This window comes from Zalophus californianus, chromosome 9 (assembly GCF_009762305.2).
Source record: "Zalophus californianus isolate mZalCal1 chromosome 9, mZalCal1.pri.v2, whole genome shotgun sequence".
Lineage (NCBI taxonomy): Eukaryota > Metazoa > Chordata > Mammalia > Carnivora > Otariidae > Zalophus > Zalophus californianus.
The window spans coordinates 37,413,663-37,436,070 of NC_045603.1; the positions used below are offsets into that span (position 1 = coordinate 37,413,663).

The following is a 22,408-nucleotide window of genomic DNA, read 5'->3' on the forward strand; positions in this document are numbered from 1 at the left end:
AAATAAAGTGGTCAGGGCTGGCTTCATTGAAATAGTTGAGGTTGTTAGCCATGTGGAATACCAGTGAAGAATGTTTCAGTCAGTAGCAAAAACTAAAGCCAAGGCTGCAATGTGGAGGAGTGATTGACTTATTAGAAGAGCAGCAAGGTTGCCCATGTGGCTAAAGCAAGAGCGCAAGTGGGAGAATAGTAGGAAAGAGGGCAGGGAGGGCAGGGCTTGGAGGGGAGGGCAAGAGAGTAGGAAGTGGGAGGCTGCGGTTATTGCTTGTTATAATATTTTTGCTTTTGTACTGGGTAGGATGGAAAAGGATTGGAGTGTTCTGAGCAGAGGAATGACTTGGTCTGACTACCATGTAACAAGATTACCATGGATCATTTTGGCTCTTTTAAAAAGGAAATTAAGAGGACAAGGTTAGAAACAAAGAGACCAGTTAGAAGGTTGTTACAGTAATTCAAGGGGGAGTAGATGACCCAGACATCATGCGCGGAACAGGAAAATCCAGCTACAAATCCCAGGTGAGGATTGGTATGGAGGATGGCAAAGATCATACCAATGCCAATCACCAGGAGTAGGAGCTCGTAGATCTTGGCCTACTGCATCTTCTAGGGGTTCAGAGTTGTCAAAGAGGATTGGATATACAGATGTTCATGACACACAAAGAGGTCATGGACATGGGTCCAGTTCAGATATGTCACAAGGTAATGTTCAGTATAAGATGTCACTGGATCCAAGACCCAAAAAAGAACATGCCACATGTTTATCTGGTAGAGGAAACAGAAAAATCAAAGGTTGGGAGACACAAGTGGGTTTAGGGATTTTCAAGGGGACCAGTATAGCCAGAATGGAATAGACTATAGCAAAAACATGGGAGTGGGCATAGATGGGCAGATGATGTGGGTTCTTGAGATGATATGGGTTTTTTTTTAAAGATTTTATTTATTTGTCAGAGAGAGAGAGCACAAGCAGGGGGAGTGGCAGGCAGTAGAGAAACAGGCTCCCCGCTGAGCAAGGAGCCTGATAGGGGACTCCATCCCAGGACCCTGGGATCATGACCTGAGCTGAAGGCAGACACTTAACCGACGGAGCCATCCAGGTGTCCCTGATACGGGCTTTTGAGATCATTGTAAGACCTTGACTTTTACTTTTTTTTTTGTTTGTCTGCCCACTCCCATCTTTTTGCTATAGCTTTGTCCCTGCTCAGCGGGGAGTCTGCTGCTCCCTCTGCCCCTCCCCCTTGCTAGTTTTTTCTCTCTCTCTCTCTCTCTCTCTCAAATAAATAAATAAAATCTTTAAAAGAAAATAAAGATAAAATTCAAAGAGTATCACAAATAATATTTTCTCTGCCTCCATATCATAAATATGTAGGCAAAACCTAACTTTATGATAACTCATTGCATTGCCTAATAGTTGCTTATTTGTGTTACTTCTCTGCATGATGAGACTTTTCTTGATGCAGAAATGTATCAGCACATTAAAAAAAAATCCCAAAACATAATACTTTCCTCCTGGCACATAATCGGTGCTCAATACGTATTTTTTAAATGAATATATATATATACTTAAAACTCTAACATTTGAGCTTTTATTGCATTTGAAAATTAATAATTTAAATATAGTCTACAGTTTAAAATAAAACATTGACAGTCTTTATAACTTTGTGTTAGGAAATAATTTCTTGATACACCAAAAGTGCAAGGCATAAGGGGAAAAATGATAAATTGGACTTCATTAAAAATAAAAACATTTGCATTTCAAACAGCACCATCAAGAAAGTGAAAAGATAATCCACAGACTGAGAAGAACTATTTGCAAGTCATATAACTGATAAAGTACTTGTATCCAAAATATATATTTTATGGAATTTTTATAACTCATTAATAAAAAGACAAATAACTAAATTAGAAAATGAGTAAAGAATTTGAAATAGACATTTCCCCAAAGAAGATATATAAAAGCCAATAGGCACATGAAAAGATGCTCCACATCATTAGCTGTTAGGAAGTGCACATCAAAATCACAAAGAGATACCACTACATACACGCTAGAGTAGCTGTAATTAAGGAGGTCATGTGATGTGAGAAGCACTGGGTGTTATATGCAACTGATGAGTTACTGAACACTACATCTGAAACTAATAATGTAATATATGTTGGCTAATTGAATTTAATTAAAAATTTTTTTAAATTTTAGAAAAGCAATAACAGGTTTGGGTGAGAATATGAGAAACTTGAAGTCACATCATTGTGAGTGGGAATGTAGAGTGGTGCAGCAATTTTGGGAAATAGTACTTCAAAATGTTAACATAGAATTACCATATGATCCAGCTATTTTACTCCCAGGAATCCACCCAAGAGAATATAAAACATACATCCACACGAAGACTTGTACCCAAATGTTCATAACAGCATTATTCGCAGTAGCCAAAAGGTGAGAACAGTCTAAAATGTCTGTTACCAGATGAATATATAAATAACAGGTAGTATATCCACATGGTGGAACACTATTCAGCAATAAAAAAATCTGATAATAGCTACAGCGTGAATGAGTCTCAAAAACATTATGCTCAGTGAATAAAGCCAGTCACAAAAGGCTATCTATTTTGATTCAATTTATGTGAAAGGTACCAAATAGGCAGGTTTATTGTGGCAGAAAGTAGTTAAGTGGTATCTAGGGCTCGAGATGGGGGTCAGCTGCAAATGATTGCTAATGGGTAAGGTTTCTATTTGGGGTGATGAAAATGTTCTCCAAGTTAGATTATGTTGATAGTACACCTCTTTAGGTATAGCAAACACTATTGACATTTATACTTTAAATGGATGAATTTTATGGATACAAACTGTATCTCAACAAAGCTATTTAAAATAACCCCTGAGTTTTCTTTTAATTCAATAATTTGTCACTTCAGTTCAAATCCCACAATTTATTTTAAAGATAAGTCTACATAACAATGATTTGGAACAAAAGTATTATTTTTCTAAGATATAAATCATAGTTTTTATATGACCTTTTACTATGAAATTATGAAATATAAAGCTCACCACAAAATATACTTAAGGGGGTTTGAATAGGTGAAATGTTACACATCTTTAAGCATAAACGATTTATAAATACTTCAGAAAAAAACTGAGGTTTCAAAAATTTTCCCATGGATAGTCAAAGTAGTGTAAAGATGTTGTAATATACATCTGTTGCTAAAGGAATTAAAAAGGTTAACATTTTAAGTGTTTTATTTTAGTTGCCTGATTACTGTTTATATTTAATTAAATTTTTCTTGCCTTAAGCCTGTTAAAAATATGCAGTTTTTAAACAAGATTTTAATGGACCTCAGGTGCACAGAATTGGAATAATCATTTTTCTAATTAGAAAATTAACATGATTCAGTTGACTGAACAAATATTTGTTGAATGTGTGGTGTGTGTGTATCCAGTATATTCAGTACACACACACACACACACACACACACACACACACACACACACACACACACACACACACACACACACCTACACAACATTCCTGGTACTTGTCTATACCATATAGCATGTATAAGTGTATCCTGTTGATTTACATGTTCCGAGTAAAGGCAATATGGTAAAGGTTAGATGAACTGAACTGGGAATTCAAAGTTCTGCCTTTTAATTCAAATCCACTCTGTGTGATTACCTGAGTCTCATTTTCTCTCACGTTCTTTAGGGCTTTAGAATCCGAAGTGTATTTTTTTTCCAGTTATATAAAATATTTTCTAAAACAAAAATTTGTTTTCTAGTGATTTTTATAGTTTCTAAAAATTGTCTTTTTTAAGATGACTAGAGGAAGTCTTCAATGTAAGGCGTTAGAAGTTCTCTGAAAAACAAACTGAGGGTTCTAGAGGGGAGGAGGGTAGGGGGATGGGTTAGCCTGGTGATGGGTATTAAAGAGGGCATGTTCTGCGTGGAGCACTGGGTGTTATGAACAAACAATGAATCATTGAACACTACACCAAAACAAATGATGTAATATGTGGTGATTAACATAACAATAAAAAATTGAAAAAAAAAGGAGAAATGGATGCATGCTTTCAAAATGTAGATGCAGTACAATTATTTTTAAATAAGCAGAATAGGAAAAACAAATTAAAAAAAAAGAAGTTCTATTAAAGCTTAAGCTTGCCTCGTTACTTGTAAGTAGTATACAGAGTTCAAAGATATTTGCTATTATGAAAAAAAAAAAACGAACCATGTCATATCATGCCTCAGTAATACCAAATTTGGACATAACTGACTGGCAATTGGCTCTAGCCTTCTTTTTTTTCTTTTTTTTTTTAAGATCTTATTTATTTATTTGAGAGAAAGAGAGATAGAAAGTGGCAGAGGGAGAAGCAGGCTCCCTATAGGGAGCCCCATGCAGGGCTCATTCCCAGGACCCCGATCACAGGACCCCAATCCCAGGACCCCGGGATCATGACCTGAGCCAAAGGCAGATGCTTAACCAGGAGCCCCTGGCTCTAGCCTTCTTCCTTAAACCAGTTCTCAATTACTGCCTAAGGATTATAAACTGGCTTTTCTCAGTTCAATGCACAGATAGTTGTGTCCTGTGTAAAGGTCCCTAGGTTTTTGCAATTTATGCCCATAAAAACTGTCTAGAAAGTTGGTTTTTCTTTAGCTTCACAGTTCCTCTACTTTGTATGTGACATTGCATGCCTCAGGGACGGGCATAACTTTGTAAAGAGTTCTGGTCCCTCAGCAAGCAGCCATCTCAGCAGTGGGAGGAATAGAGCCGCTGAAGGAGTACCTGGATCTCAGCAACATCTCCGGACGTTCCTACATATTTGCAACACCTCCTACTTGTTTTGCTAGATAATTAGATGTTCAGTGTCTGCAATATAAGAGTTCAGCAATATCTTCAAGGTATTAGGTCTGTAGATCTGGCATCTTTAGATACCATCTTAAGAGTAACTCCATCTTTTCTGCTATTTTAATTTAGATTTTCCAGGCTGTTTCTCCATGTGTTGGTTATTGAACTTTTTAAACACTCCTTACCATTTGTCTGCATTCCCTTTCTATTTTCTCTCTCTCACTGCTTTTATGGTGCTTTCTGTTCTCCCTCTTTTCTCCTGCAGTCAGTTTTGCTCTAATGTGTCATTTGCATTCCTAAAAGTTATGAGCTAGGCAAAATTGCACAGTAAAAAAACACAGGGCTTGAGGAAGGATAGGAGTTTGTGTCACAATTTTACCAATGGCATAAAACAAAGAGAAAACTAATTAAAAATGTAGCACAGATTTATAGGTTAAATAGTCAAGAATTGCATAAATACTATAAATATGACTCTTTCCTTGGAAAAAGACCTGAAATTTGGGTGTTGGATGTGTTTCAGGGTTTGTGCATTATATGAAGTGGTGGAAGGAGGGGTATTTGAAATCAGGCAGAAAATGATAACACAGTTGGGGGTGGTTTGACTCAAAGCATGTGGTAAACTGAGGCGACGTTAGATGTTTGAGGAACGTGCACGTGTCTATTTTGTGTATTCCTACAAAGCTCAGTTAAGTTAGTTATAGGTTTCTGTGGTTAGCCACTGATTCTCAGGAATGAATAGTGCATAAGAAAACACAAAATTTAGAGCATAGCATAACATATAGAGCTGTCCAATCATTACGTTGTACACCTGAAACTAATGTAACATTGCTTGTCAACTGTACTTCAATGTATTGGAAAAAAGAAAACACAAAATTTATATAATATTCAAATTGTTTCTTATATCTGTTGTATTAAAACAGATTCATGTTTTCCAAACAAGCACTATAGCAAAATTAACTGTACTTTCTTTGCTTTTTCTCAACTTATTTCTTTTTTTATGTTTATCTTTTTTTAATTTGGCATTCGTTATTTGCATCTAGATTAAAGCAAAGTGCATCATCATTTTCTTATTTCAACTTAGTTGTGCCCTTTTTCTTTCTTCTTTAAATTTTATTATGTTATGTTAGTCACCATACATTACATCATTAGTTTTTGATGTAGTGTTCCATGATTCATTGTTTGTGTATAACACCCAGTGCTCCATGCAGAACGTGCCCTCTTTAATACCCATCACCAGGCTAACCCATACCCCCACCCCCGCCCCTCTAGAACCCTCAGTTTGTTTCTCAGAGTCCATAGTCTCTCATGGTTCGTCTCCCCCACGATTTCCCCCACCTTCATTTCTCTTTTTCTTTTAGTGCTGTTTCTCCGCAGTGGTTGCACTGTCTTCACCACAAAGCTTCTCCAATGTAGCTGGGCTATAGGACGTGCTTCTGAACACATGGGTCACCCTGTTTCTAGGCAGCAAGGGGGGAAATCAGTCTCAAAGTATTTAATCCTCTTAAGCCTCCTTCCTGTGGGTTGTGTGCCCTCAGGACTTTATGTTCTTAGCAATATAGAAATCAAGGCTTTTTTACGTTTCACCTTTGTTCCAGTTAGGTCAGATTCATACCGGGAATAACCTTCTTTAAAAGAAAAACGTGTAAGTTCTTTTCCTGAGTGTCATTGAAAATAAAACTTGGCAAATGCACACAGGATCTTGAATAAAAATAGAAAATATTACAGTTTCTGTCTTCTTTCGTATTACTTAGTAATAATACACTTTATATAAGTATAATATTGTTTATAATAAATTTTGAATATAGTTGATAAAATAATAGCTGCCATTTATTAAATGTTTAGGATACACCAGTGTTTTGTGTGAAGTTAATATATATATATATATATATATATATATATATATATATATACAGCTTCCAGTTCAAATACATCTCTTAAGCTATTTGAAAATTACTGATCTACCTTTATATTTAATGTCAGTTAAGAGTTTTTCTAAAAACTTAGTTTTTCTTCAAAACTAGAGTTCTTATTTCTCACTGTGAAAGCTCTATCAGTTTCATTTCTTTAAGTTCATGAATTTTAAATTGAAGATGAAGAATATCCTAAGTGCCATTTCTTTTTTATTTCCTGCAGCGTTTGTCCAATGGCTCTATAGACTCAACTGATGAAACTAGTCAAATAGTCGAACTACAAGAATTGCTTGAAAAGCAAAACTATGAAATGGCTCAAATGAAAGAACGTTTAGCAGCCCTTTCTTCCCGAGTGGGGGAGGTGGAACAGGAAGCAGAGACAGCAAGAAAGGATCTCATTAAAACTGAAGAAATGAACACTAAGTATCAAAGGGACATCAGGGAGGTAAGTGATTCATAACACTTTCAGACATTGCTTTCCAAATGCTGCTTCTGAGAAACTGTCTCCAAATCCCCTCTAATGGCATATAATGTTTACATCTCAGAAGACCATGATTTGGGATGCATTGTATTAGTTACAAAACATGTCCACAAAGGCAAAAAAGAATTTACCTCATCAACCTTTAAATAGGTATGCAAAGAAAATTTAGTATCAAGTCACAGGGTAAAAACTTTCTGTAGTTTGTAATGAATTTTTAACATTTTTAAGCTGCTAATTTTAAATAACTTTAGACGTGGGTATGAATAATGAATTGCCACACTCTTAGCATATAGGAATACTCAAAATCACTACTTTATATTTTCCCCCTTTTATTTTGGTGTTGTGTCTGTGAGTGCGAGTGTATCTATGTAAATGTGGGAACCTTTCTTTCTCTATATCTTTGGTTCTTCCTAGACATAACATCACTTCATCTACTTAATAGAGTACTTGAAAGTTACTGCAAAAAGATACAAGGAGATGTTTTATATGTAACATCATCTAATCATCTTACCAGCTAAGGTGAAATATTTAGAATCTCACTTTTTGCTCAGTTAATTAAAAAGAAAATTATCTGTATTTGTGGAAATTTTATTTGGTAACCTCTCACCTTTTTCATTTTTATGTATTCTTTTAAATTACATATTTTTTATCTTTTCAAATACTTTTCGTATATAATTAACTAGTTGCTATTGAAGTTGAGTCTACTGCGTATATTCATTTCTTTTCTTCCCATTCCCTCTTGAGCCCATTTTACATTCTTTGCCTCTAACATCCCATTAAAACTGTTCTTACCAAAGTCATTGCTAACTTCTCTGTTGTTGAATCCTGCACTGGATCCAATTATCACTCCCCGTAGTAATTCTTCACTTGGCTAAAAGCACCCTGTACTCCTCTGATTTTCATCCGTCTTTACTTTCTACCCTCATCCCAGGCTCCTTCATTGGTTCTACTTTCTGTAGACTTGTAGTGCCTTCCCTTCTCAATCTACCTTCACTCCCCTGCTAAGTCCATGCAGTCTCATGGCTCCAAAAACCACCCACTGCCTTGAATCTCAATTTATATCTCCAGCATATCCTATATCCTGATTGCCAGATGCCTGGAAAACTAACATATTCTCAAAATTAACATATTCAGGACTGTTTTCCCATTATCCTCCCACCCCCAAGAAGCCAGACTTGTAGTCTTACACATCCAGCTGTCCCCAAGGCCATTATCCTTACTCAGATCAAAAAACCTTGGAGCTGTCCTTGGTACCTCTGTTTCACTCACACTGCATTTGATTCAGCCATAAACCTATTACTTCCAACTTCAGGATATCAAAAATGTGACCTCTTCTCGAAGTATTCATGGCTATTCCTTATTCCACACAACCATCATCTCTCACTGGATTATTCAATAGTCTCCTGGCTGGTTCTTCTCCTGCTGTTGACCCACTTCAGTCTATACTCAACCTGGCAGCCTGAGTGACTTGTTACAATGTAAGTCAGTTCAAGTTAATTTTCTGCTTCAATGGCTATGTACCCTACTTACAGTAAAATACAAGTCGTCGCCTACAAGCCATGTATGATCTCCACTACCACCTTCCTGACCTCTTCGAAATCACCTCCTACTCCTTCATTTTAGCCCATTCTGTTCAGTTAAGATGGCCTCTTAAACTAGCCACACCTATTCTGTTGCATTTTCTTTTCCCTCTTCCTTTTGCTCAAATGTTTTCTTCTCAGTCAAGTGTTCCCTAACCTTGTTATGTGCACATATACACTCTCCCTCTTCTTTCATTTTGTTTCATCTCACAGCCCTTACTGCCATCTGACACAATATGTACTATACTGATTTACTTGTTTGCAATATACCTCCCTCTCCACTGTACATAAAGATTCATAAGGGCTGGGAATTTTTGTTTTGTCTTGTTTTGTTCACTGCTTTATTCTAATCACCTACACGGCTACGGGGCATATAATAATAATAATATAATAATAGGCATTCAAAAACTCTTTGTTGAGAGAATGATATTTATAAGTGTTTGGTGTAAATATCAAAAGGCACAGATGAGATTAGAATGTGTATTAAAACAATATCTACTGTCTCAGAAAAAGATGATCCATGAAGTGTGAGATGGCTTTACTACCACACAAATGATGATACTGTGCTCTCTACACCTTTATATGAATTGATCGTTCAAAGATACGTCTCTCATTTTCACTCCTTCCCACAACCCAAAGTCAGAGAATTTATAAAATAGCTGAAGGTTTGCCACTCTTCTATATCCCTGTTTGGAAACACTAAGATTTCTGGCTAGTAAAGCATCAACGCTATTTCTTGAGTTCTTGCTCTTTGTAATTTCTTCATTGTCTTAGTCCCAGAGATTTAGCTGTTTTCCTTTCATCTAGCACTCCTCTCCTACCTCCTCTCTTCATGTTTATCTAATCCAGTGTCACAGGTAGAGCCCAGGATCTCCAGCTCCCCTTTCTTATTGTTTATGTAAAAATAACCCCTTAATTCTAATAGTCTTTGGATGTAGGTGACAAAGAGCTAAGTCAGATGGAAAATATCGATCATCTGATGCCAGGTTTCTTTTATGAGGAACCTTTTCTAGTTGGTAAGGAGTTCTGCTATCACATGGAATTCTTTTAAAATATAACGAATCTTATCAGCTCTAAAAATTTTTATGTAGTTATATTTTAGAAGAGATTCATGAGAAAATATCTTTCATCATTCACCTCTAAAGGGAGGTTGCAAACAAATGTTTCAAGAGCCAGGCCGACATATAAATGTATAACACATTAGGCAGCAAACATGCAACATAGAAAGTGGTAGAGTTAATGAGATCTGGACAAGGTACCTATACTCTGCCTGCCTTTCTGGATATATCATGTGTGGTATGTGTGTATGTGTGTGAAGGACACTGTGAAGGCCAAATAGAATATTTCCAAAAAGGTTCAGGTCACAGACCACAAGGCCCTGGCTTACTGCTAGGAATTTCTTGAGGATCAACTATGAAAACTATTATGGATGCATTGCATTTAATTTCTCTAATTTCTTACATCGGTCCCATCCAGAAGGTACTTGTCATTATCCCCATTCTTCTCAAATGAGGTAAAGTGATTGTCAAAGGCACATGCACTGCCTTCCCCAGCACCCCACTTCTTCCAACCCCTCTCCCCCGCCCCGCCCCTTGCACCAGGAAGACACAGGATCAGCCCAGCTTCAAAACTTGTGTTTCTTCCGCTATGAGCAGCTTCCAAAATCAATGAAATAGAATCATTCATCAGTGATAACACTAGTATAAAAAATGCAGCTGCACTATTAACTGCCCAAATAATCAATCTTTTGCTCTTTCTTTCCAGTAAGATGTGAAAATCATGTACTTTAAAAAGGTATCACTTAACGCTCAAAACTTCAGCCTCTGCTTTTGTTTTCCTGACTGATAATGTACTCAATAGGCGATGGGCACACAAGGTCTACTAGATTGCGTTTTTTAGTAGGAAACTAGAAAAGTGATTCTTCTTGGCTACCCCTATAGCATTGTTAACACAGTATGTATGTATTATATAAGCGATGCATATTTGTTCAATTAATTAAGGAAAAATAGGGAATAAGAAAAACTGACGAGATAATTAAAAACTGAGCTCATTTTGCTTTGCATGTGAGGACAGACTAATATATCTAAAATGAATTGTGTAAGTATATTTCATTAATGGCTTTAGAGTATATTTTTGTCATTATTCTTTGTCAAGAAATAAATCTATTTAAAATTTACTTTTGTTTGAAGTTTTGTCTTATTTGCTCCTTAAATTCACTGTGACCTATTAGAGTAGGGGGCTGGATTAACGCTAAGCATAGTCCACATATTAGAAAACGTAGATAATCTTATAGTAGGCTTAGCTCTCCACTTTTTTTTTAAGATTTTATTTATTTATTTGACAGAGAGAGAAAGAGCACAAGCAGGGGGAGCTGCAGAGAGAGAGAGAGAGAGAAGCAGGCTTCCCACTGAGCTGGGAGCCCAACATGGAGCTTGATCCCAGGACCCTAGGATCATGACCTGAGCCAAAAGCAGATGCTTAACCAACTGAGCCACCGAGGCGCCCCTAGCTCTCCACTTTTTTATCAAAATAGCTACTAATTTGGTATTAGATAATAACATTTTATTAAATATATAGGTATGCAAAGAATTAGAATTTTCTATGATGTATTTAAATTATATATTGTTTTGTGAATTAAACCAGCTTATCTTTCCAACTTCCTGTTAAGAGTTCTTAAAAAATTCCTTAGTGATTAAATGAATACATATCAATTTTGTCTTTTCTATGATCTGAAATATGGAGTTATATTTTTTAGTTTACTAGATCTACGTTACTATAGAGTTATATTTATTTGATACAATAAAATCCATTTTGTACACAAACTTCAGGTCAAAAGATAATTGAATCTTTACGCTGTTTTTCTCCTTTTAGGCAGCAGTTTTTAAAGACTAGAAAAAGCTTCCTTTTTTAGAATTTCCAAGTGACATGCAGGGAAAAGATATTTTTCCGACTTGTAAATTCAAAATTTATTTTTGGCAACACAGCTTGCAGTTAAAAATTGAATCTCCCACATGAATCACTGAATCAAAAATGCAGTAGCAAAGTCTATACAATGACTTCTGCATGCAATATATGCCATAGAGTCAGATCAGCTAATTAGAGGCACAATAGTAATTAATAATAAAAAAGCAGCTATTATTTATGGAGTGTGTATTACGCATAAGACCACACAAGGCACTTAAAATTTTGTATCACAACAATGTTGTGTGGTAGAAATTAATATCCCATCCAAAACCAGAAAACAAAACAAAGAAGCAAACAAACCAAAAAAAAAAAAAAAAAAACCTGACAAAAGAGAAAAGGTGAGTTATAGAAAATGTAATCAACATTTTTGCATGGTAACTGAGTTAATGAATAGCAAAAACTGGGACTTGGAGCTAGTATGTGCTGCTCCAATGCTCATGTTCTCAGGAAACCTGTATATGTCTTTAACTGAATTTATTGCTATTGTAATTTAGTTAGAAGTTTATATATGTAGGCTTGATTCAGGATTTTCTTTTTGGGCTACAAAATCGACATAATGTTCCCAGAATTCTTTATGAAAATGAAATTAACAGAATACAGTACTCTGAAAGAATCCTCTAAAATGATAAACTCTATCCTCATTAGGCTAAAAAATAATATTATAGAATCAAAGAAGTCAAAATTTAAAATACAAGCTTTTTAAATAGTAGCTTTTTTTGTGTTGGCTAAAGTCTAGAGATGTATAGATAATGTTGAAAAAAATAGTCTGGGTAATTTTTGCCAAATTGATGGATTAGCTGAATTTCAGACATCTGATCTTTAATATTAATATAATAACCAAGTAATCTTTAGTTGGATCTTGAAGGTCAGTAGACCCAGAAGAAGGTAATAAAAATGCATTCCAGGTGGAAATGAAGTCAAGAATGCATTAGTTTCTTAGGGCTCCTATAACAAATTACCACAAACTGGGTGGCTCAAAACAACAGTAATTTATTTTTTCACAGTTCTGGAAGCTCCAAGTCTGAAGTCAAGGTGTCAGCAGGGCCGTATGCCCTCTAAAGACTCTAGCAAAGAATCCTTCTTTGCCTCTTCTAGCTTCTGGTGGTTGCTGGCAATCCTTGTGTTCCTGGCTGATAGCAGTGTAACTATAGTCTGCTTCTCTCTTAACATTGGCTTTTTCCTCTGTATGTCTGTGTGTCTCCAAATCTGCCTCTCCTTGTAGGAACACCAGTCACTGGATTTAAGGTCCACCCTAATCTTATATAATGCCATCTTAACTTGATTATGTCTGTAAAACCCTATTTGTAAATAAGGTCACATTCACAGGTTCTAGGTGGACATGAATTTTTTTTAGGGGGTGGGGGGTATGCTATTCATCCCAGTACATAGAGATAGAAGTGTTAAGTCATGAAGCTATTTGTTTTCCAGGCTTTGTAGCTCAGATTTTCACTGAAGAGGGGGGGAGGGGGTTGGGGGGGTTGGTGAACATATAAAGGTATTTAAGCCAAGAAGCAGTATGATCAGACTGGCATTTCGTATTTTCTCTTGGTCAGCAGGTTAGAGAATGTGGAAGTAGGAAAAAGACCAATAGCAGGTTAGGCTATTAAGTGGGGAGTTAGGGTGAAGATTTGAAGGATGATTCTAAGAAGAAAATCTGATTTGTAGGTAGACAGGGCAGGCAAGCATGATGGGTTTCATGGTAGAAATATTGTTTTTTAATTGCTTTTAATTTTTATATATACACAATTTTTCAAAGTCAAATAATAGTAAGAGGGTACAAATCTAAATACGTACACACAAACACACACGTACATAGAGAGTGCCCACCGACTTTCCCATCTTACTTGCCTGAGAGTCTTAACTGCAATCCTTTAGCTGTTACTTGTGCTATTTTCTCTCTTATTTAAACTTAATCTGCGCCTTGCTATTATCTGAGGATTTTAGCTCTTTTATTCTCTCTCTTCCTTTCTCTCCCACCCATCCTTCCACTACAGTTACCTCAAAATCACATTTAGTATCTCCATTATGGCTATGTAAGTAATTCTCACAACTGATCCAAGTGGTGATTTCCCATGATAGTATTTCCTATTGCTGTACAGCTTTTTGTTTTTCTAAGATTTTATTAATTACTTGATACATTAACTTGCTTACTTGTTTTTAAAACTATGGCATATCTTCCCACCCACTCTACCAGATTAGTAAATTCTATAATTTCAATTCAGTTATGGTCAGTGGTCAAGCAGATAATTTATCTTCCTTTTCCTTACTTTCTTTGAATCATTCCTTTTTCTTCTGCCATCCACCTCTGGCCTGTACAGCCTTATCTAAAGCCTGCTCATTGTTTCTGCTGTAGTTGTGGGATTTACTTCTACTATCATTTTGAAAATCCAAGACAAAAAAGGTGATCAAGATCCTAAAAGGCATAAAATGTTGAGCACAGATAATGATTAAACTTTGAGAGAGGGTGGAACACCTGTTCTAAACTGAGAGCTAGAACTTAATGATTTGTGTATGTGGTTATTTCCAGTTGGTGGTGAGGGAAGACTGAGACATTGAGGGACTATCCATTTAAGGGCTTCTATTTATTTTGGAAGAATGGAAGAAAATTTATCTGCTCTGTGCATATAGCAGGACTGGCTCTGGGTCCTAAAGGAGAGGACCAAAAGAACTGATTAGGAAGACTCATCAAAGAAATTTGGATAGTAATACATGGAAGCCACCACCATCACATCAATTTTAGGCTCCTTATGCAAAGAAGCTCTCCACATTATCAGGAAACCACATCAGGCCCATGAAACTCACCTTTTTTTTAATTTAAATTCAATTAGTCAACATATAGAACATCATTAGTTTCAGATGTAGAATGCAGTAATTCCTTAGTTGCATATAACACCCAGTGCTCATCACATCACGTGCCCTCCTTAATGCCTGTCATCCTGTTACCTCATCTCCCTTCCCACCTCCCCTCCAACAACCCTCAGTTTCTTTCCCATAGTTAAAAGAGTCTCTCATGGTTTGTCTTCCTCTTTGATTTCTTCCCATTCCATTTTTCCCCTCCCTTCCCCTATGATCCTCTGCATTGTTTCTTATATTCCTCATATGCATGAAACTATATGATAATTGTCTTTCTCTGATTGACTTATTTCGCTCAGCATAATACCCCCAGTTCCGTCCATGTTGATGTGTATGGTAAGATTTCATCCTTTCTGTTGGCTGAGTAATATTCCATTGTATATATGCACCACATCTTCTTTATCCATTCATCTGTCGATGGACTTCTGGGCTCTTTCCATAATTTGGCTATTGTGGACTTTGGGGTGCAGGTGCCCCTTCAGATCGCTACATTTGTATCTTTGGGGTAAATACCCAGTAGTGCGATCGCTGAGTCATAGGGTAGCTCTATTTTTAGCTTTTTATTTTTTTTATTTTTAAGATTTTATTTATTTTTTAACAGAGGGAGAGACAGGGAGAGAGGGAACACAAGCAGGGAGAGTGGGAGAGGGAGAAGCAGGCTTCCCACTAAGCAGGGACCCCAATGTGGAACTCGATCCCAGGACCCTGGGATCATGACCTGAGCCGAAGGCAGACGCTTGATGACTGAGTCACCCAGGCGCCCTCTATTTTTAGCTTCTTGAGAAACCTTCATACTATTTTCCATAGTGGCTGCACCAGCTTGCATTCCCACCAACAGCGTAAGAGGGTTCCGCTTTCTCCATATCCTCACCAACATTTGTTGTTTGCTGACTTGTTAATTTTAGTCATTCTGACTGGTGTGAGGTGGTATCTCATTGTGGTTTTGATTTGGATTTCCCTGATGCCAAGTGATGTTGAGCATTTTTTTCATGTGTCTGTTGGCCATTTGTATGTCTTCTTTGGAGAAGTGTCTGTTCATGTCTTCTGCCCATTTCTTGACTGGATTGTTTGGTTTTTGGGTGTTGAGTTTGAGAAGTTCTTTATAGATCTTGGATACTAGTCCTTTATCTGATATGTCATTTGAGAATATCTTCTCCCTTTCTGTAGGTTGCCTTTTAGGTTTGTTGACTGTTTCTTTTGCTGTGCAGAAGCTTTTTATCTTGATGAAGTCCCAGCAGTTCATTTTTGCTTTTGTTTCCCTTGCTTTTGGAAACGTGTCTAACAAAAGTTGCTGTGGCTGAGGTCACAGAGGTTGCTTCCTGTGTGCTCCGCTAAGATTTTGATGAATCCCTGTCTCACATTTAGGTCTTTCATCCATTTTGAGTTTATCTTTGTGTATGGTGTAAGAAAATGGTCCAGTTTCATTCTTCTACATGTGGCTGTCCAATTTTCCCGACACCATTTGTTAAAGAGACTGTCTTTTTTCCATTGGACATTCTTTCCTGCTTTGTTGAAGATTGGTTGACCATAGAGTTGAGGGTCCATTTCTGGGTTTCCTATTCTGTTCCATTGATCTATGTGTCTGTTTTTGTGCCAGTACCATACTGTCTTGATGGTTACAGCTTTGTAATAGAGCTTGAAGTCCGAAATTGTGATGCCACCAGTTTTGGTTTTCTTTTTCAACATTCCTCTGGCTATTCGGGGTTTTTTCTAGTTCCATACAAATTTTAGGATTATTTGTTCCAGCTCTGTAAAAATTTCGATGGTATTTTGATAAGGATTGCACTGAATTGTATAGATTGCTCTGGGTAGCATACACATTTTCACAATATTTATTCTTCCAACCCATGAGCATGGAATGTTTTTCCATTTTTTTGCCTCTTCCTCAATTTCTTTAATAAGTGTTCTGTAGTTTTTAGAGTACAGATCCTTTGCCTCTTTAGTTAGGTTTATTCCTACGTATCTTATGGTTTTTGGTGCAACTGTAAATGGCATCGATTCCTTAATTTCTCTTTCTTCTGTCTCATTGTTAGTGTATAGAAATGCCACTGATTTCTCTGCATTGATTTTATATCCTGCCATGTTGCTGAATTGCTGTATGAGTGCTAGCAATTTTGGGGTGAAGTCTTTGGGGTTTTCCACTTAAAGTATGTCATTTGGGAAGAGTGAGAGTTTGACTTCTTCTTTGCCAATTTGAATACATTTTATTTCTTTTTGTTGTCTGATTGCTGAGGCTCAAACTTCTAGTACTATGTTGAACAAAAGTGGTGAGGTGGGCATCCCTGTCATGTTCCTGACCTTCAGGAAAAACTCTCAGTTTTTCCATGAAGCTCACTTCTGACCACAGAGGCATGTCACTCACTTCTGACCACTATTTGGGCGTGTCATGGCAGAACACTCGTTTCAACTTGTCGACCTCTCTTAAAGCACGCGTGTGTGTATGTGCATGTGTGCAAACACACAGGTTCACATGGCCAAGCCCTCGTGGCTCTGGAAACTCTGTGCCCTCTTCCCAAAAGCCATTTGACCCTAGGAGAAGTCCAGACTGGCCAAACTACAAAGAGCTTGTGGACCTTGGGGACAACCCAGAATGAGGATTGCTGCTGGAAACAAGGAGTGTGGCCACGCCATTCCTGGGGGTCCCAAGCAATTCCCTTTTGCCCCAGGGCCAAGGTCCCCTTCCAGGCAGGGGGCAGGTGGCCTCGGGCTTCGGCCACTTGCCTACTGCCGGCTCCTGGGCTCTGGGGGCCCCACAGAGACCTGCCTCCCCTGGTTCGCTCTTCTACAAACACTGGATCTGCTGGGGCTAGGGGCTGGGGCAGAGAGAAGGGCCCGCCTCAGCACCCTCCCAGCAAGTGTATTGTGTACAGAGGGGAAGTGTGTGTGGGAGCGGGGTGCACGCCGGCTTAGTAACGTGGCTGAAGCCTCTGCACTTCCCCATTCTCAGATAAGAGATTGATTTATTATTTCTGAATAACTTCTTGGGGTAGAAACCAAATTTCTTTTGACATATTACATATATATGTACACACTCCTGTGAAATATTATGTACTTTGAGGGGGATCTATTTATGTTCCATTGGGAGTCTCTCTTTTCTCTCAGGAATCTTACCCTGCTGCTTTGTGTATTTGGTCAGATTCCTGACAAATGTTTTGTTTTCTGTTTAGTAAAGGTGCTTTTTCTGGGATGTACTCAAAAAAAAATTAATATCTTTTTTAAAAAGTAGGTTATCCACCTACTAATAAATTTTCATGTAAGCTGTTAGGAAGATAAGATTATCTCCATATTATCTTTGAATTTAGATGGTTTAAAAATTATTGTTTAGAATATCATTAATGCCAAGGTTTTCTCCATTTGAACTGATAGTTTATTTTTCCCTAGAGTTTTGTGTTCATTGAGTTCTTTAAATTCTTTTTTTATTTAGAATATATATGACAAGGAAAACGGTTAAGTTCCAAAGTCAGTTGGTCGATTCATTTGTGAATATGACGCAAATTTACTTTTTTTTTTTGGCCTCTTTTTTTAACTGTTGAGTTACTTTTACTTATATCTGAAGTTGAAAATACTGATGATATTGGTTATCCTTAAAGATTGCTATGCATTTTGGAACAGTAGCCACCATTTCACCTTTATGGTTTACAACTCTACCCATAATTGTACTTATCTTTACTATATAACAAGCTAATTTAGCTGTCACTTCTTTTCTAAGAATGCCAGTTCTACAATAGGTAGTTTCATGTACTCCACTGCATTCTCAGAGAGGTAAACTTCATTAACCCAAGATGTAAGAATTCTGACGATAAATTGGGGAAATTCACAAGAAATCTTGCATACCTTCCTTGAAAAGAAAGGAATGAATATTACTTCAAAAAAACAATAGCTTTTAAATCTTACTATTTTATTTAAATAACAAGACAGTACATTAAACTATCTGAGAATCTGATTTTAATTAATTTCTTATTTTAATTGTAGGCCATGGCACAGAAGGAAGATATGGAAGAAAGAATCACAACCCTTGAGAAGCGTTACCTCAGTGCTCAGAGAGAATCTACCTCCATACATGACATGAATGATAAACTAGAAAATGAGTTAGCAAATAAAGAGGCCATCCTACGGCAGGTTGAGTATCTCTATCTTGGTTTTGTTCTGGCCCATGTGCATTCTAATCATTCTCACAAAACATGGAGTAAATAAAATATGGTATTGGCAATCAAACCATTGTCTAAAATTTAGAATAGAACTGACTAGACAGATGTGATTTTCAGCATATAATTTATAAATTTGTCTTAATAATTATAAAAATAATTACTTTTAACATTTACTTTGGATCTAGACATGAGCCAGAAACTGCTAAACAGTTAACATGTATTACCTCACTTAAATCTAATCATCACCTGTGAAGTAAGCACAATTATACTGAGGCACTAAGGTTCAGAGTCATGAAACCTTTTCCAAGGTCACACATCTGGTAATTGCCAGTCATTAACAGAGGCCTAAGTCTATTTGACTCTAGAGCAGGAGTGGACAGACTATGGCCCGTGTGCCGAAACTATGGCTCTGTTTTACAAATAAACCATACCCATTTATTTAGCAGTCTGTGACTGTTTTTGTGCTGCAATAGTAGAACTGAGTAGTTGGAACAGAGACTATATAATACACAAAGCCTAAAATATTTATTTTCTGGTCTTTCAGAGAAAAAAGTTTTGTCAAACCTATCTCTAGAGCCTGGACCCTTAACCATTGTACTACATTCCCTCTCTCACTCCGGTTAATACTATAATTTTCAATATTATGCTGTCATGGTACATCTGATGTCTTAGTATTGAGTTATAATCCATTTGTCCAGGTTTATACTCACTAGTGACTTTTTTTTTCTTTTTGCTGCCATTGGTAAGAGCTTTTCTATTTTTTAATGTGCTAAATTTTATTGAGGAATGTGCTTAAGTAAGATATGAAAATACGAATACAGTCATCCCTTTGCATAGCAGGTATGGTAGTACTGGCTGATTTTAAGTCTAGAATAATGGCTGAAACCCAAAGCCCCTAGGGGCTGGTGTTTGTTATCCTCACAGTGACTCTGTAAGCGTCTCTTTTTCCATCCCTATTTCAGATGGAAGAGAAAAACAGACAGTTACAAGAGCGTCTGGAGCTGGCTGAGCAAAAGTTGCAGCAGACTATGAGAAAAGCTGAGACCTTACCTGAAGTAGAGGCTGAACTGGCTCAGAGAATTGCAGCCTTGACAAAGGTACTGCGATAAGACAGTCAACCTAGATATACTTATAGAAATGACTAGTAAACCAAATGGATTCTATAGATTTTCTTTAGGTTTTATGAAATTTAAGTTTATTTAATCTACCGTATTGGTTTTGTTGATTCGATGAATGTTTCATATTATATATCTTATTTAACGCTACCATGAGTGATATACATGTGCATGTGATGATACCTCTGCCTATTTAAACAGTAGTAAATACAAAATTTCACATCGTTATAGTTAATTTTCCATGATAATATTTGCATATTAGAATAATCACCAAATATAAATAACGATATTTAATATGTATATAGATAAGCCATGATAATTTAATAAGCTTAATATAAATTGGCATTAAAAACGTAGGAAATATCATAAGCAGTTGATTGCATTCTGACTAGAGTATGAAAAAATTTGTTAGAAATTGGAGGTTAGATTTGTAGAAGTCTAAATTCTAAAGTCATTAGTCAGAAGGTGATTTTAATAGTTACAATTTCTCCTGAACCAATTAAATTCAAAAATAATCTGAGGGATGTTCAAAATTATCTGCCATGTTATGGCTGTTAGAGTCTGCAATTGTCTGCATATTTTAGAATTTTGCAACCATTATAATGTTAAAATGACTATTCTGACCTTTCACAGTCAAATGGAAATGGACATTGCTTCCAAGTGTATGTCTATATCACTACAATGCAAGTTTAGATTTGCTCACTAAAAGCATGTTTTACTTTTAATATCAGTTCAAAAATGTACAGACATTTTAAAAATTGTTATTTATTTATTTGAGAGAGAGAGAGAGCAGGGGTGAGGGGCACAGGAAGAAGAGAGCGAATCCTAGGCTCCATGTTCAGTTTAGCATAGAGCCTGACATGGGGCTCAATCTCAAGACCATGAGATCATGATCTGAGCCAAAACCAAGAGCTGGCCACTTAACTGACTGAGCTACCCAGGTGCCCCCAAATTTTCACACATTTTAGATATTCATGCACTCTTTGCTATGTGCTAAGTTTTCCGTCCCACTATAATAGATGGGTAAGATAGATATGTGAACTGCAAGTTACAAATTCTGGCATTCAGGATTATCCAATACAATTGATATTAGCAATATAAAAGCAGGTACACATGTTTACTTTCCTGAAAAAGTAAATGATTAAAGAGGAACAGTAGACTGATGCCTCCTGGTTAAAATAGGGTAATGAATCAGGTAGTGAAAAGGCAAACATTTGCAAAGCAGAGCAGGGTTTAGGAAGTATTGGAATAGTTGGTTGTCTACAGAGTATTGGAATAACTAGCTGAATAAAATATTAGTGTGATTAGGGTAATGTTACAATCTGTATCCTTCTGTAGTCATAGACATACCATAAACCCTTCTGGCAATTTGAGAGATGTGTGATTTATAAGATGAAGATAAATTTATCATTTAATTTGAGAAATAGTCTCTAAATTATATAAAAATGTGCAAATATAGTAGTAGTATTCTATTTTTTTGGAAAGCACATTTTAAATTACTTATGTGTGGATGTATACACACACACACACACACACACACACACACACACACACACACACACACACACTTAGGCTTTCCATTTGAGGAACATGAACTTCTATAAAGAGTTATTGAACTCTTTTCAGGAGCTTGGTGAGTGGCTAATAATAAAAATAGCTCTTGTAAAATTTTAGTGTAAAATAATCATCAGTATTATCCAGAGTAAAATACAAGAAAATCTGGAATCTCTCTCAAAGTAACACAATTTAAAATTCACCAAATAATTGCTCCAAACTAACCTCTGTAGACTGAGGATGAAACATACTTTAAAACATTAATACTTGGGGCACCTGGGTGGCTCAGTCATTAAGCATCTGCCTTCGGCTCAGGTTGTGATCCCAGAGTCCTGGGAACTAGCCCTGCATCGGGCTCCCTGCTCGACGGGAAGCCTGCTTCTCTCTCTCCCAATCCCCCCTGCTTGTGTTCCCTCTCTCTCGCTGTGTCTCTCCATCAAATAAATAAATAAAATCTTTAAAAAAAAATTAAACATTAATACTTGACTTACAAGGCTTCAAATTATACATGCCTAAGATTCCTTAACTTAGAATATAACAATGAATCATGGAACACTACATCAAAAACTAATGGTGTAATGTATGGTGATTAACATAACATAATAAAAAAATTAAAAAGAGATAACTTGAAATATGTGCCTTATCTTTTCTGCCCTCCGTTTTTCTCTGGGGCTCTTATTTATTTATTCACTTATTTATTTATTTTTGATTCATATATTCATTCGTGTACCCAAAATAATTTCCTCAGTTTACTTCTACCTCATAAGATGTTGCTAAAATTTCACTTCATCTGAATCCTTTCAATTTTCTCCTTTTTCAGTAGAGTTTTATCCTTCACTCTGCTTCTCTTTTTTACCACTTTCTCTTCAGGCTGACTCTATGTAATATAAACACCATTATTTCAACTATAGAGTTTCTAGATTATTGGTATATTTAATTTACATTTGTCAATGATGAGGTTTCATCCTCA

The 22,408-nt window shown here is 36.5% G+C and overlaps 1 protein-coding gene across 38 annotated transcripts in view; it reads left to right on the forward strand.

The window, feature by feature from the left end:
- PPFIA2 (PTPRF interacting protein alpha 2) overlaps positions 1-22,408 on the forward strand; it is a 465,447-nt gene that overhangs the window by 339,359 nt on the left and 103,680 nt on the right. For all 38 annotated transcript variants that reach the window (XM_027592669.2, XM_027592670.2, XM_027592668.2 and 35 more), the window contains 3 exons: positions 6,967-7,188; positions 18,594-18,740; positions 19,732-19,866. In XM_027592669.2, the coding sequence (XP_027448470.1) occupies positions 6,967-7,188; positions 18,594-18,740; positions 19,732-19,866 (504 nt within the window). The remainder of the gene's footprint in view (positions 1-6,966; positions 7,189-18,593; positions 18,741-19,731; positions 19,867-22,408) is intronic.